The sequence below is a fragment of the Balaenoptera physalus genome, assembly GCF_965194825.1.
Source record: "Balaenoptera physalus genome assembly, chromosome: 6".
NCBI lineage: Eukaryota > Metazoa > Chordata > Mammalia > Artiodactyla > Balaenopteridae > Balaenoptera > Balaenoptera physalus.
Window position 1 is genome coordinate 56,615,920 of NC_138885.1, and position 25,407 is coordinate 56,641,326.

Sequence of the window (25,407 nt, forward strand, 5' to 3'; positions counted from 1 at the left end):
TAACTTCCATTGGTCTAAAGCTTTAGGGTGGCATTCAAGACTTTCGTGACCTGGTCCTCATCTGGCTTTCTGAAGTCATTATATGCCTCTCCTTCCTATATACCCCAGGCTTTAACCAAATCTCTAACACTTTCAAGTTTTGTGATCTCAGTGTATGACAACATCTACTTAAACCTGACTTGGCATTTGTGTTAGGAAGACTGAAACCCTCCTTTTCACTTGTTTAATTTTCAGTATTTTATAATTGCTTATTTAATTACCCAAATCCCCTTACTAGATGTGAGTAGTATGAAGGTAGTAATTTTTATTTTAGTCTCTCTTTTTTTTTTTTTTACTATGCATGCCTAACATTCAAAGTTTGTTCATTGGGTGATTGTGTATGTTTGGCAATTTGTAAATGTTTTGTTTTGAAAACAGAAATTGTTGTAATTTTATATAAATAAAATCGGACAGAATTTAATTCAAATAATAAATATGTTTTATAGCCTTCAGTTTAGAAACCTGCAGAATTATGATTGCCATGTTGGATGTATCCTTGACTAAAAATAGAAAATATTGGAATATAGAATATTAAGGCAATTGTTAGGTATAAATGATCATAGTAAACTAGAGAGTTTAACAATACTTTGTAACATCCTGTTTGAATTCCATTCTTTTTCATTTTTACACAGAAATCTATTTATATGCTAAATTTGGCTAACTCTTGCAGAAGTGAACTTACAATTTGTTAGTCAATTATTTGGAGTTTTGGGTCCGGGTAGATTCTTTGGTATCATCAAAACTTATTTTTGTTAATAAAACTATCAGAGAGATTACACAGGAAAAATGGGATTTAATGAATTCAAAGAACTTTGCGCAGCTCTTAATGCCTGGAAGCAAAATTTCATAACTGTTGATAAAGACGGAAGTGGCACAGTAGAGCATCATGAATTGAATCAAGCCATTGCTGCTATGGGTAAGAATATTAAATTCTTTAGAATCAATCCAGGTCATCTTTGTTCTTTGATCAGATGAATCTTAATTGTTTAAATTTGCTAAGTAATAAAAGGGTATGTTATTTCACCAGCTGTTGTCCAATATGATTTCAAGGTTATAGATACATTCTGATTAAAGACCTTTAACAAAACCATTTTATTTATGAGTTTTCCGAAGATGATCTTTCATACATTCTGGTTGATAAAACAATTTCTGAATTTCCTATGTTGAGTATACTTAAATTTATTCTAATTGTTTGTACTCACTTACCATTTATATTGTATTCTTTTGTAACTTGGTAAGATCTCTAATTTGACAGCAAAGGTTTATCTCAATTACAGGTCTCCATACATAGTCTAGCTTTCTGGCAGTAAAAACTGTTTTTTTTATTTTTCTTCTTTTTTTTATGTAGTGTAGAACACACAGCAGACACCGAAAAACCTCAAAATGGGAAGTCTACATTTTAGAATATCTTAAAAGACTGTAACTTTATTTTTAGCATATCTCTGATAAGCTAAGGTTCTCAGTCTATTTTCTTTCAAAAAGTGATAATATAAATGGTGTTTAACTTGTTTACAGTTAGTGCAGGTTTAAGTAGTTTTCTTAATTGTATTTACTTTTGTGATTTTGTTTACACTCATTTTTAAACAAAATGCTTTTGTAACAGAACTTTTTGAAAGATTTTTAACTTTCAGAAATCTGAACCAAGTGCAAATTATCTCAAATTCCAACTTAAAGTCAAAGCCATGATTAGTTTCGTTGTATAAATAGATGTTTTAATAGATGGTCATTTTAGGGACAGTCCTGGCCATATAAACATGTATAGTTCAATTATAGAGTCTTACTTCCTAATGAATTAAACTTGGTTCTTAATTCAGCACAGTGTTGGAAAATTAATATAACCAATTGCAAAAAAGAAAACCACCGAAGAGTTCACATAGGCAGTTGAGTGTAACAAAGGGGTATTCTGTATTTTTCAAATTTAAGGTCTTCAGATATATTTTAAGATATTCAGACTATTTTTGCTGAGAATGCTATGGGAAGTCTTACGAATTTTATCGTCCCACATCCAGATCATAATTCTCTAATAGACAGCTCAGGGCTTATTTGCATATTATTACATTAGTTTGTATATATAACTTCTATTAATTTATACCTTTCCTTTCATTTACTTTTAGCAAGTTTCCTGGATTGTATTTCATTATAGCTATGCATAGAATTATCTTCTGTTGCATTTTTTTTCATTATTTTTCCCTTTGACTGGATTAATGTCTTTTGTCTAAATCTACTAATCCATTAATATATAAAGACAATAATTCTAGGCCAGCATTCTTCACAGTAAAGTGTACACATCTCATTAAATACATAAGACCATCTGTAGGGGTGCAACAAGTGGAATATATTAATTTATATTTTTAATTACTTTTATTCCATTCTTTTTAAATTTTAGTTTTATATATACTTTAAAATGTAAATAATCAAATAGTAATTCATGTATAGAATTTAAAACTAAATGAATACACATATAATGGGAGTGAGTGATCCAAAACTTTTTACTTGTAGAAGTACACATTCAAAAACTTTTGGAGTCCACTGGGCTAGACAATAAAGTACCAAGGAAATAGTAAGAAGACTGTGGTTAAGATGAAAATCTATGAAGAAACAGATTAAGAGTTATAGGACAAAATGGAATAACATTTTCCTATTTCTTCCCCCTCTGAGTAACCATGTTGATTCTCAAATTTTCTTTGACTATAAAAGACACTTGTAAGCAATATAGTCAATGGGAAATATAGGTTTGAATGATAGCAAAGATCACTAATAACCTTTGCTTTGATATTCTTTTTTTTTTAATAGATTTATTTATTTATTTATTTTTTATTTATGGCTGTGTTGGGTCTTTGTTGCTGTGCGCGGGCTTTCTCTAGTTGCAGCGAGCGGGGGCTGCTCTTCATTGCAGTGCGCGGGCTTCTCATTGTGGTGGCTTCCCTTGTTGTGGAGCACAGGCTCTAGGCGCGTGAGTTTCAGTAGTTGTGGCTCGCGGGCTCTAGAGCGCAGGCTCAGTAGTTGTGGCGCACGGGCTTAGTTGCTCTGCGGCACGTGAGATCTTCCTGGACCAGGGCTCGAACCCATATCCCCTGCATTGGCAGGCAGATTCTTAACTACTGCGCCACCAGGGAAGCCCTCAATTTCATTCCCTTTTATGGCTGAGTAATATTCTATTGTATATATGTACCACATTTTCTGTATCCATTCATCTGTTGATGGACATTTAGGCTGCTTACATGACATGGCTATCGTAAATAGTGCTGCAGTGAACACTGGGGCATCATTCCTTTTTATGGCTGAGTAATATTCCATTGTATATATGTACCACATTTTCTGTATCCAGTCATCTGTCGTGGGACGTTTAGGTTGTTTCCACATCCTGACTATTGTAAATAGTGCTGCAATGCATATTGAGGTACATGTGTCTGAGTTATGGTTTTCTCAGGGTATAGTAGTGGGATTGCTGGGTCATATGGTAGTTCTATTTTTAGTTTTTTTAACGAATCTCCATACTGTTCTCCATAGTGGCTGTATCAATTTACATTCCCACCAACAGTGCAAGAGGGTTCCCTTTTTACCACACCCTCTCCAGCATTTATTGTTTGTAGATTTTTTGATGATTGCCATTCCAAAGCAATCTACAGATTCAATGCAATACTTATCAAATTACCAATGGCATTCTTCACAGAATTAGAACAAAAAATTTTACAATTTGTATGGAAATACAAAAGGCCCCGAATAGCCAAAGCAATCTTGAGAAAGAAAAACGGAGCTGGAGGAATCAGGCTCCCCGACTTTAAACTATACTACAAGTTACAGTAATCAAGACAGTATGGTACTGGCACAAAAACAGAAATATAGTTCAATGGTACAGGATAGAAAGCCCAGAGAGAAACCCACGCACATATGGTCACCTAATTTATGACAAAGGAGGCAAGAACATAAAATGGAGAAAAGACAGCCTCTTTAATAAATGGTGCTGGGAAAACTGGACAGCTACCTCCAGTCCTCCCAGAAACACCCAGAGCTCTGATATTCTTTAAAGAACTATAAAATTACAGGGTTGAAATATTGATGCATTAAAAAAACCTGTGACATACACTAGACCTTATTTCAAAATCAAAATATATTTTAAAAACACAAAAAGATAATTATTTTCTTTTTCCTAGCTTTCACTTTTTTACAAAGCTAGAATTGTGAGAATTATGTACCACTTCACTCTTAGTAATGAAACCTTTGTCTGATCAATTTCAATCGGAATGTGTTTTGTTTCTAATGTATATTTTTATGTAATGAATTTTGAATGTTAATTTGTTTTATGACTTTATTAACAAGAATGCATTGTTTGTTGTGTTCTTTTGATGTTTAGTTTTGGAAGTTTTAATCTAGCAATCCCTTTTTCTAGGTTATAGCTTGAGTCCTCAAACATTAACTGCTATCGTTAAACGTTATAGCAAGAATGGCAGAATTTTCTTTGATGATTATGTTGCTTGCTGTGTGAAGCTTCGAGCATTGACAGGTATGGACCATTTATGGGTACAGTATCATGTAGCTATTTTCTTGAATGGTGTCCCTCACTTTTTTCAGCAAGTTGATGGTATTATGTGTTTTCCCCCTTTATTCACTATTAAATCTAATCAGAGTTTTAAGGCTTTAAAAACTTAGGAATATAAATAGTGAAAAATTGTTGTAGCTCAGTTTTGGAAAGTTTTCTTCATATCTCAGTTGCCTGGGACATAAAATCACTTAAGATTTACCTGAGTATAAAATTATTCATTTTTTAGTACCTGGGGACACCAAGTATTTAAAAGTATAGATTTTAAATTATAACAGAAAAAGTAATTTTTTTGTTTAAAGATTTCTTTAGGAGAAGAGACCACTTGCAACAAGGGGTTGTGAGTTTCATATATGATGATGTAAGTATCCTGTATTATACTTTTTTGATATTTCTACTGTGTTCTGTATATGTTTATAGTTGTCAAAAAATTTAAGTGATCTCTGGTTTCAGTACTGGAAATAATATATCTTAGAGACCATATTCTTTATGTTTTTCAGCTTAACGCAAACGTAAGATTCAATAGTGGTAGAAATACCAATTTGACTTTATAGTAAACATAAAAATACTTTTAAATTTTATGACAGACTTTTGGCAGTTTATGTTCCAAATCATTTTTAAGGGCAAAACTACCATTGCTTTTATAAAGAGTAATTTACTTGTGATGGTCTTTCTAAGAGAGATAGGAAATTTTCATCTATGATTGATAGGTAATGGAACTGTTCATTTCTCATTTCAGATGGTTGCTATTAACCTGATTCCAAGTTTGTTTGTTTTGTTTTTAACTGAAGGAAAGGTTATATTTCACATGTTCTTCAGTGTTTCAAGGTTTTGTTTTGTTTTTGTTATGTAGGAATTATAGGGTCAACTTTACCCTACTAGTATAATACAGGTTTGAGTTACAAGCCTTAGAAACTCAAAATTTCTTCTCTTGTGAAAATGCTTCTGTGGAATATAATTAATCAAAACCAAAAACCATTTTGTTGTTACCAGCTGGTGATTTTGCTTATGTATTAGTTTTTGCAGGGCACTATGGCAATTTGAAAGTCTAGAATTTGAAGGCTGAAGAAATACTGTGAATTTCTGTGCTTGGAAGAAATGAACTGAACTACTTTGAATTAAAGCTTTGGGGGCTTTTCCATGTTCCTGTCTGTTAAATTTCTTCTCTTTCTATATGTTTTTACTTTAGCTCACCGTGCAAAGCAGTAAAAGAGATGTTTTTGTATTTGGAATATTTATATAAATATATATAAATTTATAACTTTAGAGATATCTGCATAATAAATATTGGTATATGATTAAGTGATACAAATACCTCTTAGTTTTAATTTTCTTTCTTACTTACAAGATAGATTATATAAGAAGCCAAATGATGAAAGCCTAGATAAAACTAATTTATACTTACCTGAAGGTTACAAATTATACTTGGAAATTTTGTTTGTAGTTGTTGGTATTTGAGGGTGAGCCAGAAGGGGAAGCCTAGATTTTGCACCATCTTTGTAATAGGGTTTGTTCTTTGATCACATAATCAGAGAACAGAAACTCATGAGTCTTTGCCTGTGAAGAAGAAAATTGTAGTTCCTAAAATTTTATCTTAAATCACCTTAGGTGAACCATAAGTTAATCTATGGTGAAATAAAACTACAGGAGGCATTGTTTTTCCTTTTTTAATTTTTTGCAGTATATATTTTTCTTCAATATGTTTTATTGTCTTCTGTGGAAAAAAATTCTTAATAAACATAACTTTTTTCTCTGCACTTTATAGGTAACCTAAAATGGCATCTTTTTCTAAATCTAGATTTTTCTGGAAATGATGTATTTTTAATGAAATGTCAATATTTAAATTTGTCCTTTTAAGCTAAATTGTTTATACATAATGCTGTTAACTGTTTAGAAAGTTTAAAAAACTCCAGTAATCTACCACTTTGTTTAAGCGTTCAGAAATTATGTTTGACTTTCTTGACAACATTAGCCAGTAATTTTGGCATTAGTAAACCAGTAAGTCTTTACCACTAAGTGTAATGTGGGTCCTAAGCATGGTAGGCGTCATGGCAGCATTTTTGAGTGGCGTTACTACAAAAATTGCAAAGTGGAGTCACCAGGTCCTTAGCATTTTTTTTTTTTTTTTTTTTTTTTTTGGTCCTTAGCATTTAAGATTCCTGGTATACGCTGCTGCGGTTAATCCAGTCCCTTTCTGGGCAAACACCCCGAAGTCTTTCTTAATGAAGTTTTAATAAACCACATATTTTTTCTTACACTTTAACTGAATATCTTCCAGCTTAAAGGTGCAAATGGCATAATTTTAATATGGCTCGTGACCAAATTAATGTATAGTTTTTCATTAAAAATTTTTCATTAAAAATGGAGGATGAATGGTAGTATCTTGAAAAAAAACCTTTTATAAACTTTCACTTTAAAAACATCCTAGAAAGGAAGTAATGTATATTCATGTTGATATTGATAATTTTATATAATTAGCTGTCAAATTCATTTGGTCAGCTTTATAAAAATGTGTGAATAAATAATCCACGTAATTTTGTCCTCTGGCTGTTAATTTTTTTTTTTTCAAGAACATATATTTGATAATGTGAGAGCATGTTAACTGAGTCATAAAAGATATAGAATTCTAATTAGAAGCGTTGTAGGAAAAAGCTAATGTAAACACACTGTATATCATTCATGTTGAATAGGGTGATACTATGACCCAGTAGCATGGACTCTTATCCAGTTTATACAGGTGGTTGTTACTGTCCTATTCAGAGGTCAATTATAATTTTCCTTATTTGGATGCTCATAGATGAGGTAAAACTTTTTAAATGGCTTGACATGACTCATATAAGTTTTGCCAAATGACACTTTGTGTTAGAACTTCTTCACACAATTCTCTAAGTCATCCTTTTCGAAAGGTGTTCCTATGACTTTTGGTCATAGGAGGTCTGTGAAGAAGGAGTTTCCATGACCAAACGTATTTAGGAAAGCCTCACCTTCCTCAGGGAGCTTAATAAAGCCTAAAGTACAGAAAATCTCATTTAATTTTATTTGACCCAATTTTTTCCGAACTTTTTTTTTTTTTTTTAACCACAGAACCCTTCCTCTTAGCAAAACTAATGTTCCATGCCAATCCAACCCAGTTGTCAGTTCTTTTGCACTTTACATTAGATAGATAATTACATAAACATTAGCCATAGAGAATATATTACTAGGATTTTTTTTTACTCACATGCAATTCACATTTTTGATGCTTTAAAATAATTACTGTAAACAGACATCCATTACTAAGGTAAAAATTAAATAGTTTTACAGGGAGTATGCCTGGGATATGAATATAGTGTGGTAGTTTGTACTGGTTGACTCATGCCCCAGTTTTCTTATGATGATGTAAATTATTGAATAATGTACACTCTTAATGTCTAAGTGCTTTTATTTATCCAATAAACATGTTTCCATGTCATTTTGAGAATTTTTTTTAATAAACATTCAAATAGGTTGCTGTAAAGTTTTGCATCATACAAAATCTGTTACATAGATATTATGAGATGCTTCAGTTCAAATAACAGTGCAGTACTTCACCTATGCCTAAAAGACTGCCAAATGATTAAATGTCAGGTATTACACTTCTATTTCGAGTGGCAGTTTACACATTTTAAATTACATCAAGGGGAAATGAATACTATTGGAATCTTAATTTGGTCCACTTTAAATGTTATTTCAAGGACTGCGCTCATTTGATCTATCAAGCATGAATTCAGAAACAAAAAGTAATAAAAAAAATGTCAAGTGATATGTTTATTTCCAGAAAAGGCATTTACCCTGGAAGAAAGTAAAATTTATTAATGTAGTTAAAATCTGTATAATTAAGAACATAAAAAAATTAATTTGTGATGATTTCTTTAAATAAAATATACAAATCAAGTTCACCTGTTATGGCATTACTAAACTGGACAAACAAAAGAAATACTGTTTGTCAGAAATGTGCTTTTCTTTGTCCTTTTATGTTTGACAGACTCATAAATGATATGTTTTCTTTGTAGCAGTTTTCTGGGAAATTAATAGGAATAAATTTGTCAAAATCTGGTAAATTAAATCTAGTGAGTAAAATTCAATACATTTTTCAGGTTAGCGTATTTTTCTTTTAAACTTTAAAATGCAACCATGGGTGTTTGATTACTTTGAAACTTGTATTAAAAGATCACATTTTTTGTTGGTCTTAATCAAATCATTTTCATAGCAAATTAAGCATTTTGAAATAAATGTACAATGCTGTTATCATCTAAGAGTATATCTTAACTTCATAATAATATTAGATGGTACAAAGAAAAAATAAATATTTCGAACTTCTGTTATTATAGTGATGAATGCAGGCAGGATTTTAAATGACTACTGTTCAGATAATTTGTAGTCTAGAATAAGATCATAACATCACATATGTCCATATTGAATTCAAATTGTCCTGTAACTTAGAATTCTGAGCACAAAACTACTTGCCAGAAAACTGGGAAAGTTATGAAAAATTTCTCTGTCTCACTGTCAGCTCACTATTTGAATGCTGGGAAACCTGTGTTTTTGTTTCTTGCCATGTCTTTTTCTACTTATTTTAAAAAACATAGTAAAGAAAAGAGCCTTATATTACTTAACATTCCTTTTACCCATGTAGCTTGGTAATATGCAGCTTTGTGTATTACATTTTGAGCATTCAAAACTCAGATGTGCTTCTAGATCTGAATATATAGTAAGTAGACCTTGGTGGCACTTCTACGCTACTATGATGTGCCACAGAGTTAGGGAATGAGTAGGCTCCTTGCCTCTGTGCTACGTTTTTAGGTGTGCCCCTTCTGCAACATGAGATGGTGGCAATTTGGAAATCTTACAGGGAGTGAGAAGAATTGGTCTGGGTCATTTAATAGCTATATTCAGAGACAAGTATGCCAGGAATTAGTACCCCTTCTGATACTGTGTGTGTGGGGGGGTGCAACCTTTTCCCATAAGCGTAAAAATATGAATATGTACTTTACAGATATACACATATAGTCATTTGCATTTTAGTTGACTGTATTTAATCACGTTTTATCTTGTTATGATTACTGAAATTGCAAAGGATAACTTGAACATTGCTAGTATGGATGTTCTAGAAGCGTACTAATTAAAGATCCATATCCTTTTGAAAATTATAGGCCATTTAAGAATGGTTTTCAGATTAATTGAACTTGTGGATACATATTTAATTGCCCAAAGCTATCTAAATGCATTACTCCCAATTTATCTTAAGGCAAGAGACTAAGTTTTTAAATATTTTGCTTTTTCATACTTTGATTCTTATTTTCTAATCCGCTTCACTTGTAGATATCAATACAGTGCTTCCTGCTACTCTGATTTCATTTTTTATTTATCAAGTAGGGCATGTTCTCTTGGTTTTTTAAACGTTAAAAGTGAATGGTAGGTATTCTCAACCTTAAACAGACTAAACAGCCCTTAGCTTAGAACATGCCACATTACGATTAACCAATTTTATTTAAAAGTTTTCTTTGAAGATAGTTTGATGTTTTAAAAACTAATAGATAAATGATTCCGGGGAAGAATTAAGAATGTATGAAACTTAGGCAAAATAAAATAATATCCCAATATTTTCATTCTAGATGAAAAATACGTATAAAGCATACATTATGAAAAAATTTGTCTCACATGTAAGTTAAAGCCTGATTAGCCATCAGAAATTTTAAATAAACAAATGTTTTAGTAAGTTACTGTTGTGTTCTCGAGAGGCAAAAAGTGCAGTGTTTTAATGTTTCTTTGAGATTTAACGCTTTTTACCACTCAGTCCAGCTTACTAGTGCCTCAGTGGAACTCAGTAAAACTGTAGCACTGTTACAATTATGTGATTTTGTGAAATACATCAGCACCACCATGCCTGTGTCTATCACTGTACCTAGTAAAATGTTGGAAAGAGTTGGCTTCTCTAATAAAAGTATCCTAAGTAGCTAATGAGATTTACTTTCTTTTTCCCCAAAATAATTTCTTTTACAAATTCTTGAATTTTCATGTATAAATAGATCAGAAATTATATGCTTCGTTCTTAAATTATGTATATATACTATATTTTCAATACAACTTGTACACTTTTAGCTACCAAAAATTTGCAACCATTTTTACATGAAATTTACAGTTTTCTTATTTACAGTTATTTGTGGAAGGTTATTGCAAAACTAGTGCAAGTAGATTACACTGTCAATATCGCATACCAATCTTTGAAGAAAATATTTGCTAAAAAATAAATATTTCTGCACAGAGTATTTCAAAAGCATCATGATTTCATGCTACGTTATGTGCATAAAGACTAGGAAATATACGTGGTTTGGTAGATTGTTTCATTATGTTTAAAGCATTCCAAAGTGCTTACTACTTAACCAATGTGAGCAAGCTTCTTTATATCAGATGACTGACGTTTTCAAGTAATTACACACATTACTGTTTGAAATGTATTATTTTTTTAACTGGCAACATTCTGGTATACATATTCCTAACAAAATTATAGAACACAAATTTCAGCTAAAAATAGGTAATATGCCTTTAATTAAAATTGGCAGGTGCCTAGGAGATTAAGAACTAGGGATTCCCCAATATTTTTATCCTATTTCCTTAATATTTGGAAAAAGAGTACCATATTATTTCAGTGCTATTGTAATTATAGGGCCATTTTGATGAGACTATATGGAGGAGTTAGTTATAAGATTACTGATCTTTGAATTTTACACCTAAATAACATAAGAATGATGGAATTGTGTGGAATTTTCTCAAATACTCAAACAATATATTGTCAGTATTAAAAAATACAGTTTAAATGTTAACAGTTGTGATGATTATTTGATTATTTTCAACTTAAAAACACCATTAATATACAGACAGAGGAAGTACAAAGAACATAGGTAAAACATATAGTGCTTTAAAACCACGGCTGTGCTAAATTATTTTGTGTCTCTCAAAATATAAATGAACTAATGTAAGTCACAGATGTCATGACTGCAATTCAGGAATTCATCTGGGTTTCGATACTAGCTTTTCAAGAGTAACCACGTTAATATTGCCACTTCTCAAAATAAAAATATTTTATTGGGAGCATTCCTCTAGTAATTCTTGGTATTCTCACTTAAAAGTTGGATTATGATTGGAAGAACAATGAAATTGGTCAATTAATTGTATGGTTCTGTGTTCTTAACATTGCATTTCTAGAGATGTGTTATTCTATTCATAGTAATAATGTGTTAGTTTTAAATAAATTTTAGTCATCTCTCTCAACCCCCATTTAATAGTTTATATAAGCCTTGTAATAATTTCTTTTCATGCTGTCAATTATTAATAATTATTAATAATTCATGTCTTCCTGTGAATTTTCTTTTCTGTATTGCATATTCTTAAAGTGTATTTGTACCACAAGAGCATGTAATGAATTATTCTAAGCTTGGGCACTGATCAATCACAATACCTAATGCTTTATAAAGCATTTAAAAACACAATCCATTTAGTTTTTAAAAGGTTGACATCACTGCATAGTAAGTTAACGAGAACCACAAGAAAAACACCTTTAAATGAAAACAAGTGAGAGGGAGAGGGGGAAGCTATTGCATACCTAGAAAACAATTGCAATGTAAATGTAATTTTATGCATCTTGGACAAAGGTGATATTTGACAAATAGTGGGGTGCTATGGCAGAGGAAGCTTCCCTAAGGCTGGCGTTCTCCTACTCTGATCAGATGCATCTTTGAGAGTTGTGTGAGAAACACCTTATAGATTTTTGTCACAAAGGTTAAATGCGAGCAGTGTCGGGCAGGGGAAAGAGCACTGAAAGGTTTTTAGAAGACATAAGTAGTGTTATTGCACCGGGACCACAAGACCACCACCTTTGTGATGATGCACAAGTCACACGATGATCTTATAGTTTTATGGTGCCTTGTGGTTTACAAAGCACTTCCACAAATACATTTCAGAGACTCCTCAACACCCCTTCAAGATATTTAAGATGTCTCATTTTTATAGTTTTGGATACTGGGGCTCACTGAGGGTTTGTCTTGACAGTGAGTAGAGGAGGTAGGATCTGAATTCAGGCTTACCACACTGAGTCTCTTGCCGTTGCTACCATTGCACACTAGAGCTTAGGCAGGCTACGTCTGTGTAATGTAATGTCTGTGCCATGAGGGAGTGGGCCTAGATTCCTGAAAAGAGCCATTACACCTGTGAAATTCTATTTTCTGAAAAAACACATTTTCTTCCAAAATTGTACTTTGAAAACTATTTTTAAATATCCATTTGGGAACTATCATGGATGTAAAGGGGCTTCCTTAGTGAGCCGGTCTTCACGGAATACATTCTAGTCATACTGAATTCAACAGATCATCTTTGCACACTTGGCATTTAACATCACTTCAGAGTAGATATGTTTGTAATGATGAGATTCATAGTCTCACAATTATTATTGTAAATAGTATTACTTTAAAGCTATAAACCTAATAGTGCAAAATACAATTAGGAGAGACAACAATAGCTACACTTGAGTTTTTCTGAATCGAAAATCTTAGTCTCGGTAACAGCTGTTTAGTTGGAGACATTGCACATTGTGCAAAAGCTAAATTGTGGAAAATTGTTCTGATTGAACATAATGTTATGTTCCTGGATGACAGCCAAAGAATCTAGCATTTTTGAGCACCTACTATGTGCCAGGCACTTTCCTATATGTTATCTCATTTCCTCCTCAGGTGTCTTCAGGGCAGGTACCATGATCTCTGGAAAAAGACTCAGGGAGGTTAATTAACTTGCTCAGGGTCACACAGCTATTAATGAAAGAACTCATGCTGAGACCCAAGTTGGTCTGACCACAGAACCCTGCATGGGTGATTCTCAAAGTGTTCATGTGCATCAGAATCGTATGGAGAAGGGCTTGTTATAATGTGATTACTGGCCCCACCCCCAAAGCTTCTGATTTAATAGGTGTGGGTGACGCCCAAAAATATGTTTCTAACAAGTTCCCAGGTGGTTGGAGCTAGTGCAGCTAATTCGAGGGCCGCCCTTAAGGATATCATCAGCCTGTCTTCCAGGTGCCTCTTTGAACTCACATGATAGACACATTTGTTTTACTGCAAAAAATGTGATTAGAAATCTAATAACATTTAAATTTTTTTGTGTGATTTATAAACATTTTGATTTACAATTAGAAATCCACTTAAGTAATTGATCTACTTTTGGTTTTAACCATGGATAAGCCATTTGAAAAACTCCAATTCACTTTTAGTAACTAGTTCTACCAGATTCCTTTTTTTAACCATGAAAGGCGTTCAGAGGAAAGATACTATTGTTAATAATTCTTATTTTAGATAGGCAGATCAGGTGATCAATTTTATCCTTAGATAATATATGATGGGATTTTAAAATAACATTTGTATTAGGACTTTGTTCTTTTAGGCATTTGAGAACCATTGCTAAAGATCAACCTCCAAAAGGACCTTGTGAGCAACCCTCATACACACATTAAACCTGACACCAAATTCTACTATGGCCTGACTCAGTTTCCTTATCTTCTGACTAGAAGAGTCAGAAAGTTCAACTCTGATGACCAACCCATTATAATGGACTTAAGAAACTGTACTGTCCCAGATGTGCCCCTACCTTCCCATGTTTGTTGAATGAGTGATTATTTAAAAACCCTACAAGGACATTGCTTCAGCATTTTTCATCAGCATTTTTCATTCCTGGTTTTCTCAACTAATTAAGAGTGTGGGACTCCTCTATAGGGTAAACTGATAAGTCTTTCAGATTTCTGCCCAGCAAATAATACCATCAGAAAACATCTAACCCAAATAAACTTTAGATATTAGATGTCATTTTATTTAGGCCTGGAGACCTAAATATTAATATTATATATTATTTTAAATATAAATATTTATATTAATATAAATATTAATATTATTTTTAGGTGGAAGGCAAAAAGCATTATGTTAGTGCTTTTAATTACCTAGAAGGAGAGCAGTTGCTATACTGCTGTTAAACCTACCGCAGTTAAACCTGGCTCTCAGCAGGGTCCCAAGATGGAGGGCTCAGACTGTTTTTGCTACCGCCCATGGGGAAAGTGACAGTGACTTTAGGCATTAGATATTCGGCTAGGACAGGAGGATGAATCTTGTAAATTAAGATAATTCCTTTGGCTTAAGTCATTGTAACCACTGAGTCTTCTGACTTTTATGCCTGACTCGCCACATCTTTATACTGCTTGGGCTCTTTTAAAGCTAATATCCTGTAGGAATGGGCCTTCCTAAATCCTGTCCAACTCTCTGAGATTTTATCAAGCAATTCTTTTATGCTGAGAAATTAAGAAGAAAAAAGGTTTATGTTGTACTAGAATTTAAGCAATCTGAATGCTTGCACACCCCTCCCCATCTTCCTATTTCTTCGTGCTTAGTTTTTATAAAGAAGTATAGAGACTTTATGTGTGGAAGGCTGAATTTTATGCATGTCATACCAAATGTTGCAGCTGAAGCGTTCACTAATCAAACAATCAGATCTAAATTCCTCACCTGCCAAATCCTCTCCCTCTACAAATGAACATTCTCTGGTGAATTCATTCTGAATTTCTCTGGAGCTTGGACTGACAATCCTTATGAAACTTGTTGCAGCTGCAAAAATCTGCCTAAATATGGAAGTAAAATCCCTAAGTTGTCCTCTGAATCAGAGGCAGCCATTTCTCTCTTCTCTGCTAGGTACCCATAAAAGTTTGTTGAATGAGGAAAGGAAACCATCGGTTAGTCCCTAAATTTCTGTCTGCATAACACCAAATGGTTTGGAAAGCTGGTTAGAATTACTATACTTTTATTGAATTGACTGGTCATTCTGTCATGTGTACTGGATCGTTTATGTTTTTGTTTGCACAAATTTAGCAGGGATAAGAACATGCCTGTGCTTACAGATTGCATCCTCCCACAGATTAGCAATTTATGGAACCATTAAAAACATATATGGAGCAATTTAAGGTTGCTTTAATCATATTTTAACTAGTGCAAAGTTTTTGTAAATTTAAATAAATTGCCTGTATCTGAAATTAATATTCTAGTGTCAAAGGTAAAAGTAAGTCAATAGATTATATTTCTATCCTGGAGGGATAGATATGAATCCATTTAATAATGTACACAGATATAATGTCTCTTTAAAAATATATATGAGTGTAAAAATTAGTAAAGGATAAAGAAACTTTCAAGGATTTTCACAATTTTGTTCAGAAGGAGAGGATACAATGGACCAGTCCATAATAAGTTAAAAATTGTATTCAAATGAATTGAAAAATAAAATTTCTCAACTAGAATTTGACTGATCAGAATCTTAAATTAACTTGTAATTTTTCTGTACCCTGATTTTATGAGAGGCATATACCACCACTCCCCCAAAATAATCTAACAGTCGAATATATTAAAATATATTCCATGGTACATTCTGATATTCTGGAGTCAATATATATTCAGCCCAATCCATATAGGATAGATTTTCATTTAATCTTTGATTAGCAAATGTATTTGAATAACCAAATAAAATTAAAATTTTTCTGCTGGTTTGTGCATTTTCTTTACACGTAGGTAAATGCACGTTGTTCTTTCACAGCTGGGATTAGAAAGCCATAGCACGGCATATACTTCATGGAAGCTAGTTTTGCCACACAAATCAACTAAAATTGTACATTTTTTGGAAAGAAAACAACATGCGTCAATAAACTCTTTTGATCAAATTCGGGATTGCCCTAAAATATGAGTCAGAAGAAAGCTGTGGATATCAATTTGCGTCTGTAGCATTTTAGCAGTTCTGAAGAAGAATCCCTCCCACCCCGCCCCCCCACCAAAGAAAAAGAAAAATTAGAGAAACTTGTTTCTGAGCATTCAAGGAAACGTGCCAGTGGAAAAATTTTAGGGAGTTTGCGAATGCAGTTAGAGACAGAATTTTAAATAGAAAGGCCTTTTTGCCCTCATTAAAGCTGGCCTATATTCATGTATTTGGAGATGGTTTCCTCTACTGGCAGAGATTTATAACACTAAAACTGTATTTTTTTTTTTTTTTTTTTTTAGCGTGCGGGAATGAATGTAATTCACTATAAACATCTCAATCCAGAAGGGTCTCTGTCCTCAAAAGTGACATAGTTCCCTGTCTCCCCCTTGAACCTCCACGAGTTGAGGATCATCTGAGTTGCATCCATGAACAATTTTATCCTTTGCTTTCTTATTTGCTTGGAAGGCATTTTCCTAACAAAGTATGGGTTTAGTAAAAGCAGTTAATAGGAGTCTCCATGCAAGAGAAACTGGAGTTTCCTAACATGCACATGATTTAAAAAATAAAAATAAAAAATAAGGTGCCTTGAGATGCTGGCAGTTTTAACATTTGGAACAAAAGAGTTCATATATATATTTACATCCTAACTGCTCAATTTTACCTTACAAGCTTCAATTTAGGAAAATATACAGTACTTTTGCATATAATGGTAACTTGTGAGCCCCTGAGTCAAGTAGAGAGGATTTAAATACAAAAAGGAAATCAGCCATTAAAAGCACTTCCATTGTATGTGGAATAAATAGTACAAAATGATTATTTCCCCGGAAGACCAGGATCAGAAACATGCCTATGAAGACCCAAGATTCCTACAGGGCTTAGGGATGAATCTGTCAAAGAAGGATGCCTAATTGGATGAAGGCAAGTTTTTCTTTGCCTCGGGGGGTGAAGCTCTAAAGAGAGATTACTGTCTTGTTTTAAAAGTGAAGTCAAGTTGTCTTCCGAAGCTGTGTTCAGATGCACCCCACTTGAGAGGGATTCTTTGGATTTAAGTTTAGATTTTTCAAGGTCTAGAAATTCAGGACACTGATAGAAAGAAAAGAGAAGAAAACATGTTTTTATAATTCATTTGGACATATTTCTAAAATTACACTCATGAAATCTAAACATGTTTTCTTTTTCCATAAATCTGTATTTGATTAGTGGTATTAACCAATCTTTCCCTCTCAAAGGTGGGTCAAGATACTGAAGGTCAGGTATCAGTTTAGATAATCCTATATAACCATTCCAAGATCTTTAATTTTACTCCAAAGCCATATCAGATTATTATTATTATTATTATTATTATTATTTTAAGCACAATATTTCATATCGAGTTTTCCAGATGAGTTTAATTCAAAATTCCCAACAAAACTGGGATCAAAAAGGTGTGTCATTTGGTGAGTACATTTGGAGAACAAGGAGAAAGAAAAAAGAAAGGAAAGAAAATCACCCATCCCTTGGCAGAAAATATTATCTAAATCCACTGAAAGCAAAAAACAAAGTACACGGTTTTGCATGTTTCCCAGCCATTCAAAACTCGAGATAAATTATCTCTACTTTCATATTTTAGAAAAATTGCATTATTTTCCTTCCGTCACATTACCTCGTGCTATTAATATAGTTTCATTCCCCAGGGCATTTTGCACTCAATTCCCAAACTTCTAAAAAAGTTTTTACAAGATAGTTCTGATAGTTCTTATTTAAATCATTGTTCTTAGGTCCAGTTTGGCCACAGTGTTTAAGTAATGAAGAACAATTCCCAAAATAGAATTCCAAAGGAGTTGGACTTTTCATATTAACATAATTCAAAGGGTTCCTCACAGGACTTCAGAGGAAGGATAAGGACACTAACATTCCTCCTACCATCACCAAGGTGAGAAAAGTTTAGAGCTCACTGGTGACGGGTGGGGCACAGATGTGGTTATTAGTCTGATTACACTTGGATCTCAGGTCTTGCTATTGCTTGTTATTGCTGCTATTCCTCTGCCCCTTCCTTCCTGAGACCCTGCTCAAGGGTGCCTCTTGTCACTAGAGCAAATTACAAACCTTTATTTGAAGCATTTTTTGGACCCAGGGCTAATCCTTAGCTTTCAAAGCTCTACCATTTATAAACTTAAGTAGATTGATATTTGAAAAAAAAGCTTTTTCTTTAAAAAAAAAAATACTAGTGTTTTAAGATCGTCCTTCTAGGTCCATTGTTCCCAAAGTTTAAATGAGCAAAAGAATCGGGGGCAAAGGTCGGGGTTGGGGAGCTTGTTTAAAATGGAGATTACAGGGCTCATTCCCAGATGTTCTAATTGAGGAAGAACAGAGATGGTGATGAGAATCTGTATTTTCCACTGCAGCCCAGGTGATTCTGATTCAGGTGGTCCCTGGAAACACACTGAGAGACACTCTTGGTTATACGCTATCTATACTCACTTGTGAGGGAGGACTGAAACTTCTATCCGTCTTGATGGATGCTACCGGATGACTGGTTCTCATCAGGCGGATGACGGGTCTCTGATACTCTGCTCCTGTAGTTACCATACTGTAGGCTGGGGGGACCACAGTGGTTTGTTTCTGCAGCAGCTGTAAGATGGTCTGGATGTCTGCAGTCATTTGGGATTCAAGTCTGCAGGACAGACAGAAATGGGGGAAGACAGTCCTAAAATTGTCCAGGATTGCAAAGCACTTGAGAAAATTGCGGCACCACCAAAGAACAGAATTACGGCCCTGCTTTAAACAAGAAGGACAGGAGAGGGAGCACGGAGATGCTCACTTTCTGTATCTCACTAATGGCTCTGATAAAGATCCTTGCTTTCCTGTTCGTTGATCTTAACAAAAAAACAGCTGAATGAAGAGGCTACATTTTCACAGTGCACACTGTATTACATTTTTACAATTAAGCTTTGTTGATTTCAAAATGTAAAACGCATTCAGAATCCATTTTGAATCAGTCATTCTCTGTGCTTTTTATCAGGTTTTGGTCAGTTTCTTGTGAACATTTTATTTACTGGTTAAAAAGATTTCATAGCACATTTCTCTTATAGCTGCAACAACTGGATAATTTCTTATGTGTTCCAAATTTATATTATCTATATTTTACTTTACCTCTCTCCTATAAACATCAAATATTATATATCATTCATTGTATTCTTTCCTTAATGTTAAGTACTGTCAAATGCTAAATTCCTTTCCCATCTACAGCTTGGAGCCTTTGGTAATTAAGAAACAGACCAAACATAAAAGTTCACTTGCCAGTGGTTGAGAATCTGCCTGCCAATGCAGGGGACACGGGTTCAAGCCCTGGTCTGGGAAGATCCCACATGCCGCGGAGCAACTAGGCCCGTGAGCCACAACTACTGAGCCTGCGCGTCTGGAGCCTGTGCTCCGCAACAAGAGAGGCCGCGATAGAGAGAGGCCCGCGCGCCGCGATGAGGAGTGGCCCCTGCTCGCCGCAACTAGAGAAAGCCCTCGCACAGAAACGAAGACCCAACACAGCCAAAAATAAATAAAATAAATAAATAAATTTATTAAAAAAAAAAAAAAAAGTTCACTTGCTTCTATAACCCAACTGGCTTGCAAAATACCAGTTTGATCATTTTTTTCCCCTAAAGCTCACAAGTAGCCTACTGGTCTGTTAATTTCATTCTCATTTTAAATTAAAATTCAAGGGAAAGATAGCAAAATACAAAGGATCTGATTCCCCTCCTTTGCATGTGTTAACAGTATTAAAAAAGGATTATGTGGGTATAAGAACAGAAAATTTGGACCATATGCCTCTTTAGAAAACTTTTCTTTTAACTCTTTACTTATTTGTGCTTACTATTTTGTTTCAGTGAAAAATGCAAGGAAAAGGTAAATCTTACTAAAAATTTAAAATCATAGACTAATTTTGCTCAGTTATATACATGCTGTATTTGTGAAATTCAAAGTGGAGAGAACTTAGCCTTTGATTTGAGAGAGAAGAGAATAAACCTGGACAACGTAAGAAAAAATCATTTTTTTCCTTTTAGTTTTTAACATTGACACTACAAATCTTCCTTCTGAGAATCATGATAACACATTATTTGTGCAGGTTTTCTATATTTGGTGTATATAGCCATATAGCTTAGTGTCTTCTAAACAAATAGCTATAAATTATACATGATTGTGCCTTGCAAATGTCAAAACCACAAACTGAAAAAGAAAATTTGAATTATCAACTAGTTTATTTATCTATTTGTTACCCATTGCTCCGATCTAATATTTTTATGGTGCCAACTAAACAGAGGAGACTCGTTATTTTATTATGCACCAATTTTTTCTTTCACACTTCAAGGTACAGCACAAATTTTTATCTGCACCCCAAAATCTTCCCTTATTCAGAATTAATTTCTCTCTTCTCTGAGTCCCCAAGGAAAATTCTACATCCATTGTAAATATTTCTGTATGAATTTATCCCATCATTAACAGCATTTAATATTTAGGGAGTGGCTTACACATTACATGTAAAAGGCTTTGGGAGTGGGGAGTGGAATAATAAAAACTGCATCAACAAATGGGACTCAAGACCCAACAGAGAGTCAAAAATTATGATAACAATTTTGAGTCCTCACAAAACCTTTGTCAAACAGTAGGGGTCTCCAAGAAACAGGATCTCTGTCTCATAGATTCTATTTGAATAGTGTCGATGAGGGAAAAACCTATTGGAAGTGTGTAATAGCAACATGCTACCATGAGTGGGATTCCCGGACACAAGACCATCACATGCAGGTGAAGCAGCTGGTGCAGGGTGAGAACAGGACTGTGCCCACATGACTTAGCTAAGACAGCAGACCACCTCTGTCAACATGACTTAGTTGTTCCAGGAAAACTCTGCCTGGGAAAAATAAGTCTAAGGGAATAAATAACTTTACTCCTTCAGGAAATTTCTATAGATTAACTCACTGGAGACAGCAATCTGCTCTTTTGAACAAATAAACTTGCTTCATCAAACAAACTGTATTTATCCATACTTGCTTCAAGGTCCTCACTTTCACTGTGTCCATCAATTCTGAACTATTATATTATGAACTTTGCCCAGATCCACTCAGTTTCCCAGCTTGAAAGGCCCAGGCTCCAAAGTCCTATAAATATCCTACTTCTTACTTCCCCTTCTGAGATAATACTTCAGACTCTGTGTAGGTGGTGGTCTCTCTTCCTGCAGTGACTTTGAACCAAACCTTAGTTTGGTTTTATTAACCAGTAATCTGATATTTTGGGTAGTTCAAAGCAATGGATTGAATGTTTATGTTGAAATGCTAATGGTGAAATCCTAACCCCCCATGTGATGGTATTAAGAGGTGTGGCCTGTGGGATTTAATTAGGTCATGAGGGTAGAGCCCTCATGAATGGCATTAGTGCCTCATAAACCAGAGCCCCAAAGAGCTCCCTTCCTTCTTCTACCATGTGAGGACAGAGTGAGAAGTCAGCTGTCTATGAACCAGGAAGCTGGCTCTCAGTAGATACTACATCTCCCAGCACTTTGATCTTGAACTTTCCAGTCTGCAGAACTGAGAAATAAATACCTGTTGTTTAAAAACCACCCAGTCTATTGTATTTTTGTTATAGCAGCCCAAACAGACTAAAACATTCAACAAAGAAGAGCTTTAGTGAGGAATTTCTTTCCTATGCGTAGGTTGTATTTTCATGTTTTATGGTCAGGGTCTATCAGCTTAATTGGAATGGACTCTTCTAATGACACAAGTAATCTGCTCTACTCTGGAAGAATTACAGAGAATTTTGAAAAAGTCCAGCTTTGTCTTTAAAACAGAAAAGAATAACCCAATTTTATAACTTTTTTTTTTTTTTGTCAGTGAAGGCATATGCCACTCCAAAACAAGCCACTTTGGCATATTGATTCTTTTAAGCTGTAGGCACTTGGAGAACAGCAAGTGTGGGGAGAAGCTTTCTCTGAACTTCCCTTATCTGCCTAAAGGCAGATCTTCCAGAAGGAACTCAGTTGTCATAAATCCCCTCCCTGGGAGTTTCAACAACCAGGGAAGATTGACTTTTGTCACAGAAGAGGCATCACACGGAGACAAACTTTGTCACAATCATACCTCCCATCTATTCTTCTAAGGACCCATTCACCTTCCTAATGATCATTCATTCTCCTCTAAGAGACCTACATCCCCCAGCCCCTTTCCCTATTGAGATGGTATTTAATCTTCAGTTCTAAGGCACCTCAGGGAGTTACTAATTTTCCCTTGAGTATCTCCCATGTGTACGTGAGGTATACACGTTAATAAATTTATGTTTGTTTTTTTCTTATTAATCTGTCTTTTATTATAGGGGTTTCAGCCAAGAACTCAGAAAGGTAAAGGAAAATTTATTTTTCTTCTCCTACATCAGCATAGCTATACAGCTGTGTAAAACGAATGTTTTCATTCACTTACTCAAAGAGCCACAGTGTACCAGGCACAGTGTTCTGCAAGGGATGGAATCATCATTGAAAGCTTTTACATCCTCTAGGGCCTCGCTATGCACAGAATGGTCAAATCCGGGAGCTTGTTAGAACGTGGAATCTCTGCTGATTCCAGACCTAGACTTAGAATCTACATTTTAACAAGATCCCCAGGTGATTCGAAAGCACATTAAAGTTTGAGAAGCACTGCTTTAGGATCAACAATTAGTGATTTCCCGATATATGTGTATCTGTAGGTATAATATATAAATATGTAAGAACATTTCTTATGGAAACTTTTAACCCTGCATATAGTTTAATTGGCCATTAAAGCAGAAAAGCAGCAGCAGCCAAGACGATTCAAGATAGACCATTTATATTTGTTTTTATTGCACCGTGTACTTAATATGTGTATTTGGGCGAAACAAATGGGATAGAATTCACAGTTCTACTACACTTGAACAGAATACTGAGGCTAAGCAGAGTAGACCCAACTCTTGAAAGAGTCCCAGGATTCTTACCCTGCAAAGTTGAAGTCTAAAGTGAGCTGCCCTCTTCAAACTTGTTTTCTATACTTTTGCCTTCTAGAGTAAACTGGAGGTAAGAGGTTCGTGGAGATGGCAGTGCAGTAAAAATGCAGTGTTTTGGATTTTAAATCCAAAAGAGGCTAAGCTGAGTCAGGCAATAAAATGTGACAATTTCAGAGCTAAATAGGAAGAAGTTAGTCAAAGAAAATAAATATGTTAAAAAACATACAGATGCTAGGACATGTCAAAAAAGATTTAGTTGCAGTTTGGCTGTGAAAAAAGTATCATAAAAAACTCATTCTAAAACTAATGTAATAAAGTAATAAGAGTTATTAGTATTAAAGTACGGTTGCAAGCCAAATGGGTCCTGGGTGTATATGCCCTTAAAAGTTTACACTTTCAGCCCCAGGACACATTAAAGGCAAGTATTTTCAGTAATCTTTGATTTACACTAGCAGCAATGATTGGTATCCATGACGAGGCAACAAGGGAACCTTAAAAATCTCAATTTTCATCCAGAAGAAAGGTCCAAATCAGGAAACACAGAAACATATGAAATGTAAGAGAACATACTCAGACAAACATCAATAATAGAAATGAAGTTAAGTTCATTGTTAATCATATTTTACCGGGGCTTCCCTGGTGGTCCAGTGGTAAAGAATCCGCCTTCCAATGCAGGGGACATGGGTTCGATCCCTGGTCGGGCAAATAAGATCCCACATGCCGCGGGGCAACTAAGCCCATGCACCACAACTACTGAGCCCACACGCCCTGAAGCCCTCGTGCCACAACTAGAGAGAGAAAACCTGCATGCCACAACTAGAGAGAAGCCCGCGCACCGAAATGAAGACCAGACGCAGCCAAAAAAAATAAAGAAAAAATAATCATATTTTACCTAATTACAACACTTTCTATTTTGTAGCATATATACTCTCCACATGTATTACCTTAGTCTTTACAACAGTATTGCAGGTCAGTATAGGTCAAAGAAAGAAACTGAGGCTGGAGAAATTTAAATGACTTGACCTAGTCATCCTATTAGTAGTTAAGTAGAAGAGTTATGACTTTAATCTAAGCTAACCAATTGCAAGTGCTGTGTGAGTATCATGCTGAAGAAATCACTGCTGTCCCTGTCATTAATCCATTCATTCAGTAATTTTCCCATTTACTCCAGGAATTGAATACATACCATATGTTTGACAATTAAGGAATGGGCAGGAATCAAGGAAGTTAAATTTCAGAGATCACACTTTTATCAATTCTTTTGTGTGTACAGTATATATTTTGATATATGTTATGGCTAAAAGATCAATGTAGCTTGGTATAAATAGCAGGGAGAGATAGTAAATGTACTAATTAACTAAATATGCTTCTCTGAGCAATAATAAGTATGATCATGTCAAGTTCTTAAACCTTAATTAGGAATTACTGACTCTAAGTAAATGGTAGTTTGTTTTAATTTTCTCAAATAAGTTTCAATTTTACAAGACTTTCATTTGGCACTTGAGAATGGGATATAGACCTCAGTTTTTTAACGTTTAAACTTTGATAAAATTACATGAAAACAAAAAATACAAAATTAAATCTTTAATTCATACAGTATTGTCATACTTCTGTTTGAAATTAAGACATACAAATTTATTTCAATTTACAAATTTGTAGGTTTTCTAATTCCTTTTGTCTGTTTTAATTGCTAATTCATCTTTCATGGTAATGTATGTGTGTGTGCATACATTTTTATGTTTACTGTATTGTTTGACACTGTTCAATTCGGGCATAAAGATTTAAAAAAGCAATAAAACTACAAGCAGCATTGATAAAACACAGAAGAAAAATTAAGCTTAGATAGCTACCTTATGTAGTATAAACAAAACTCATAGAATGTGGTAAGTATAGAGAACAAGTAAGCAAGTAGCTTGTTACACATGGGCAGAATTCATAAGATACATTAAATACACACAGCATGCTAGCAACCTGCAAGACATCCCAAAGATAGAATAGAAATATGATGCAACAAACCAGAGTATGGCTTATACATGGAAAGAGATGGAAAGAACAAATTA

The 25,407-nt window shown here is 34.2% G+C and overlaps 2 protein-coding genes across 4 annotated transcripts in view; one reads left to right on the forward strand and one right to left on the reverse strand.

Moving 5' to 3' along the window:
• The window catches only part of GCA (grancalcin), a 32,619-nt gene extending 16,466 nt beyond the window's left edge, over window positions 1-16,153 (forward strand). For 2 of the 3 annotated variants that reach the window (XR_014264640.1, XR_014264641.1), the window contains exons 4-7: window positions 486-529; window positions 808-955; window positions 4,430-4,940; window positions 5,597-16,153. Coding sequence is in view for 1 of the 3 variants with exons in the window: in XM_082465206.1 (XP_082321332.1) it covers window positions 486-529; window positions 808-955; window positions 4,430-4,543; window positions 4,882-4,940; window positions 5,597-5,623 (392 nt within the window). In the remaining 2 variants the exon portion in view is untranslated. The remainder of the gene's footprint in view (window positions 1-485; window positions 530-807; window positions 956-4,429; window positions 4,941-5,596) is intronic. The other variant, XM_082465206.1, reaches the window with a different exon arrangement.
• KCNH7 (potassium voltage-gated channel subfamily H member 7) overlaps window positions 14,823-25,407 on the reverse strand; it is a 449,505-nt gene continuing 438,920 nt past the window's right edge. Inside the window, exons 14-15 of the mRNA XM_082465231.1 lie at window positions 18,830-19,022; window positions 14,823-17,452 (exon numbers count right to left, since the gene is read on the reverse strand). Coding sequence (XP_082321357.1) covers window positions 17,183-17,452; window positions 18,830-19,022 — 463 coding nt within the window. The 3' untranslated portion in view covers window positions 14,823-17,182. The remainder of the gene's footprint in view (window positions 17,453-18,829; window positions 19,023-25,407) is intronic.